At 47.0% G+C, this 5,012-nt stretch overlaps 1 protein-coding gene across 3 annotated transcripts in view; it reads right to left on the reverse strand.

Annotated features, from left to right (window-relative positions):
- Positions 1 to 217: 217 nt before the first annotated feature.
- The window catches only part of LOC125029418 (phosphoenolpyruvate carboxykinase, cytosolic [GTP]-like), a 63,261-nt gene continuing 58,466 nt past the window's right edge, over positions 218 to 5,012 (reverse strand). For 2 of the 3 annotated variants that reach the window (XM_047619269.1, XM_047619267.1), the window contains exons 2-3: positions 3,479 to 3,599; positions 218 to 2,689 (exon numbers count right to left, since the gene is read on the reverse strand). In XM_047619269.1, the coding sequence (XP_047475225.1) occupies positions 887 to 2,689; positions 3,479 to 3,599 (1,924 nt within the window). In that variant the 3' untranslated portion in view covers positions 218 to 886. Of the gene's footprint in view, positions 2,690 to 3,478; positions 3,600 to 4,290; positions 4,887 to 5,012 lie in introns of those variants that run through there. The other variant, XM_047619268.1, reaches the window with a different exon arrangement.

Genomic DNA, 5,012 nt, shown 5'->3' on the forward strand with positions numbered 1-5,012 from the left:
GAATTTGTAAAGATTTGTTGGATAGTTTGCCTTTTGCCAAGAGAAGCATGAGTTTAATATATACATTGGTATTAATTTCCCAGGTTTCTCGTCTTCTTAATTTCTGTCATACTTCAGATTATCATATATTTTGAACTTTAATTTGTGTAATTTTTTTTATTAGCCTCAATTTAGCTTATTTTCATTATCAACTTCAGGAAATCAAATAAACGAGAAATTAACAGGTATAAAAATAACAATTTATTATTCTTAATAAGCAATATGTCATATGAAGACAGTATCACAAAGTCAAGCATGCGCAGTAAAACCAGCGCAGTGAATCGCGTCAGCACAGCTGACGAGCGAAAACCAAAGTGGGCATATCCAAGAAACGACTAATGGACAAAGTATTGCACTGACAGTGGATATGCTGTGCAGAAAATCCCTTGACAATCGTTTATTGATAATCACAATGTAAAGTTGGTCTTTAAAAGGTATATACACACATTCAACGAATGACCCAAATATTCCTGATTCATGCAAAGCGAGGGTCATAGCTTCTTGTCATTGACATCTTATTGTGACTAGCAATAAATCCAAGTATCGATAAATCTCTATAAAAAGGCATAAGGATATGTTTGATTTAACAGACAGTAATCCCTGGAAGCATCGAGGCTACTCATTAACCAAAACAGAAGAATGACAACTACGATCAACCACTGGAAAGAAACCTGAATATTCGGAGGATAAAAAATGCAAGATGTAAATTTCAATACTGACGAGATTTCCCTCCTTATGTATATTACTGGACGTTAGGTTACCTTCCACCTTTGTGTTTTGACATTGATTTCCAACGCGGCCTTTTCAAGTACTTGTTACGGATAACGGCACATAATCCCGTCTTCACTTAAAGCTTCTCGACGCGTTTGTCCAACTTTTTAAGCTCCTCCCTGACCTCGTTGGGAAGGTCGTCCCCAACTTGTTCGTCGAAGTACTTTTCGATGGCCCGGGCTTCTTGCTGCCAGAAGTCTTTGGGGAGACTGAAGAGCTGGTCCAAGTCGACATTCTGATCCTCTAGTCCTGACATGTTGATCGAGTTGGGTTTGGGAAGGAGACCTACGGCGCTTTCCTCGGCTACGTCTTCGCCATCGATACGTCTGAGGATCCAGTCTAAAACGCGGACATTCTCCCCGAAACCAGGCCAGATGAAGCGGCCTTTCTCGTCCTTGCGGAACCAGTTGACGTGGAAGATCTTGGGAAGGGGTTTCTGTGTGCGTGTCTCCATGCTGAGCCAGTGCTGCAGGTAGTGGCCGAAGTTGTACCCAAAGAATGGTCTCATCGCGAAAGGATCGTGCATGATGACCTTGCCCTTGTGTTCGGCTGCGGCGGTGGCCTCGGATCGCATACCCGCGCCAACGAGAACGCCGTGTTTCCAGTCGAAGGCCTCGTAGATGAGAGGAACTCCCTCGGGACGTCGGCCTCCAAAGAGAATGGCCGAGATAGGAACCCCCTTCGGGTCCTCCCACGCTGGATCGATGATGGGGCACTGGCCAGCTGGCGTACAGAAGCGGGAGTTGGGATGGGCAGCTGGTTTTCCGGATTCTTTGCTCCAGTTGGTATCTCCGAGCCATGATGTGATGGTCACATTGTTAGGGATTTCCTTCTCCATGCCTTCCCAAAAGACGCCTCCATCGCTTGTTTTGGCAACATTGGTGAAGACGGTGTTGGAAAGGACGGTCTTCATGGCTACAGGGTTGGTGTGCATAGAAGTCCCGGGGGCGACGCCGAAGAAGCCGTTCTCGGGATTGATGGCGCGCAAGACTCCATCCTCATCGAATTTCATCCATGCGATGTCGTCACCAACGCACTCCACTTTGTAGCCTGGCAAAGACGGGGTCATCATGGCCAAGTTAGTCTTCCCGCAGGCAGACGGGAAGGCAGCGGCAATGTACTTCTTGACTCCCTGGGGGTTTGTAATACCCAGGATGAGCATGTGTTCTGCTAACCACCCCTCGCGACGGGCGATGGTTGACCCAATGCGCAGAGCGAAGCACTTCTTTCCCAAGAGGGAGTTTCCGCCATACCCTGAACCGAAGGAGATGATTTCGTTCGAGTCTGGCACGTGAGTGACAATTGTCCTCTCGGGGTCGCAGGGCCAGTTGTTTACCAGGGTCTTCTTGAGAGGAAGTGGGCAACCCACAGAGTGAAGACATTTAACGAAATCTTCTTCCGCAAGCGTGTCTAGCACCTGTTTCCCCATTCTCGTCATGGTACGCATCGAGACCACAACGTACGGAGAATCAGTCAACTGGACTCCGATCTTCGAGAGCGGAGATCCTACGGGTCCCATGGAGTATGGCACCACGTACATGGTCCTGCCCGCCATGCAATCCGGGAAGCGGTCCTGCACGACCTTCTTCAGATCTTCGGGGGACATCCAGTTTCCAAGGAGTCCCTTGATGCCCTCCTTGGGTGTGGGAATTGTCTCTCTGCGGTCCTTAGTCACGATGAAGGTCTTGCTCTCCACGCGAGCCACGTCCCCAGGGTCAGTGCGGGCCAGCCAGCAGTTGGAGTATTTGGGAAGGGGTTCGATCATGCCGACTTGCTGCATTACGTTCAGCAGGTCGCGCAGTTCCCGTTCACTTCCATCGCAGATGTGGACGTTCTTTGGCTGACACAAGCGAGCACCTTCCTCTACGAACGACCGAACCTGCAAGGCAAACAGACTGCCATTAGGAACTCCGAGCGAAGAGAGAAATTTCCGAACAAAAATCTATTTACTAACCCCTGGCATTTTTTAGACGTAGCTTATACGCAAACTGAGAAAAAAATTCATGAGTAGGAGAAAAATATATGTATACATATACACATACGCATATTATGTGTGTGTGTGTGTGTGTGTGTGTGTGTGTGTGTGTGTGTGTGTGTGTGTGTGTGTGTGTGTGTGTGTGTGTGTGTGTGTGTGTGTGTGTGTGTGTGTGTGTGTGTGCGTGTTGTGTGTGTGTGTGTGTGTGTGTGTGTGTGTGTGTGTGTGTGTGTGTGTGTGTGTGTGTGTTTGTGTGTGTGTGTGTGTGTGTGTGTGTGTGTGTGTGTGTGTGTGTGTGCATATATACATTCATATATATACATATACATATACATATATATATATATATAAATATTTACGTATTTATATGTATATATACATACATATACATATATATGTGTTTGTGTGATTTTGTGTGTGAGTGTGAGTGTGAGTGTGAGTGTGTGTGTGTGTGTGTGTGTGTGTGTGTGTGTGTGTGTGTGTGTGTGTGTGTGTGTGTGTGTGTGTGTGTGTGTGTGTGTGTGTGTGTGTGTGTGCGTGCGTGCGTGCGTGCGTGTGTGTGTGTATGCGTGCGTGCGTGCGTGTGTGTGTATACTTATCTACATATCTTTGTTTGTGTGTGTGTGTGTATCGGCGTGTGTGTATATTTACATCGGTGATAACTGAGAGTATCCAATTCCTTAGGTAACCTACCTTCGGTTTCAAGTCGGACAAGCTGCCGTGGATCGTGGAGAGCGAGCGAGCCTGGAAAGCGAGGTTGAGTTTATTGGCCTCGGCAGCCACGCGCGCAGCCTCCCCGAGCACGCCATTAAGCCTGTGGAGGAGAAAAGGCCAAGTCACAACAAGGGAACAATGAGAACAGCATTAGCACTTGAACTTTGGCTTCGGCACTGATAAGTTTGATAAGGGCGATGATTGGTTATTTGCAGTTGATGGACTTAGGTGTGTCTTACGATTTATTTGTGATGTGTTTTCGTTTGAGTGTAAACATCTGTTTTTTTCAGTTATATTCATACAGCGAGAGGAGTTTATGATAGAGGTCAGAGTATCTGAACTTTGAAACATGTACCTCCCTTATCTTATCATGACAGGGAGCTGTGAGTACGTATTACTCTAGCATTCCAATTTAATTCGATGAGTAAGCATTCGAGTGCACTATGCAAAAGGTTCTTATGGATACGATCTATAAGATAAGAAATGCAACTACAGAACGAAATGTTTGAGCGAATCAATGACGATTTTAGCTACTTTGGCGAAATGATTAACTGTACGAAATTTCGTTCTTCTTTTCACCGTTGTTGCAAGAATTTTCCTTTAAAATACCCCGAAATTCAAGATATACAATAAGGCCATTTCATTACAAGTCATTTATTATAAAAGGTCTGTATCTAACCGCCACATCGTACCCAACGAAGCAACCGCACACTAAACACTGAAAAGTCCGTTACACTCTAAATGGGAAAACCACGACCGCCCCGAATCAACCACAACCCAAATCAATGTACCTGAGGAACAGGAGCTTGGAAGTCCGAACAGCGAAAATCATCGTCACTCGTACTTAAGCGACTGACAGCGAGCACACACGTTCCCGGACACAGGTCAGAATCACAATGAGGGAGACACAGTCGCGCGCTGCCTCGCTACAAGATCAGGAAGTTTATGGGGGGGAGCAGTTTCCTCGAAATTGGGCCTTGGGCAGCTTTGCAAAGGAGGTAGAGAGAGTGTTCAGGAACTCTGGCCTCACGCAGCAACCCTGCTCCTAACAGTGTCAACAGGATGGAGGGATGGTGAGAGCTTGCAACAAAAGTGCTGAGCCGTGGCCGTGATACCCTCCGTGTTGACAAGGGGACACTAGTCTGTTACACACACTTCCTTGCAGGACTGAAGACTCGTGGGAGGAGAACGCCGTCATATAGTCCACGTGCCTACCCACATACCCCCCTACTAAAGTCTCCCTGCCCCAAGCTTTGCATCACGACCGTATTACGTAAGGAGAAGGCAAGAAGACTGCGCTGAAACACCATCCGCGTGTAGATAACATCCATTATCGTTGATCAGCATCCTTTATTCATTTCTAAATCGATGTGCAAATTAATGATTCCCAAAAACCGGTTCTAACTTGAATCACTCGCAGACGTGCTGATTATCAGGTAACGCCGCCCCTTTTACTCCACCCATCGTCCCCTCCCCCTCCGGTCTCCCTCCCGACTCCTTCACGCTGCTTGCC

This window comes from Penaeus chinensis, chromosome 10, assembly GCF_019202785.1.
Source record: "Penaeus chinensis breed Huanghai No. 1 chromosome 10, ASM1920278v2, whole genome shotgun sequence".
NCBI lineage: Eukaryota > Metazoa > Arthropoda > Malacostraca > Decapoda > Penaeidae > Penaeus > Penaeus chinensis.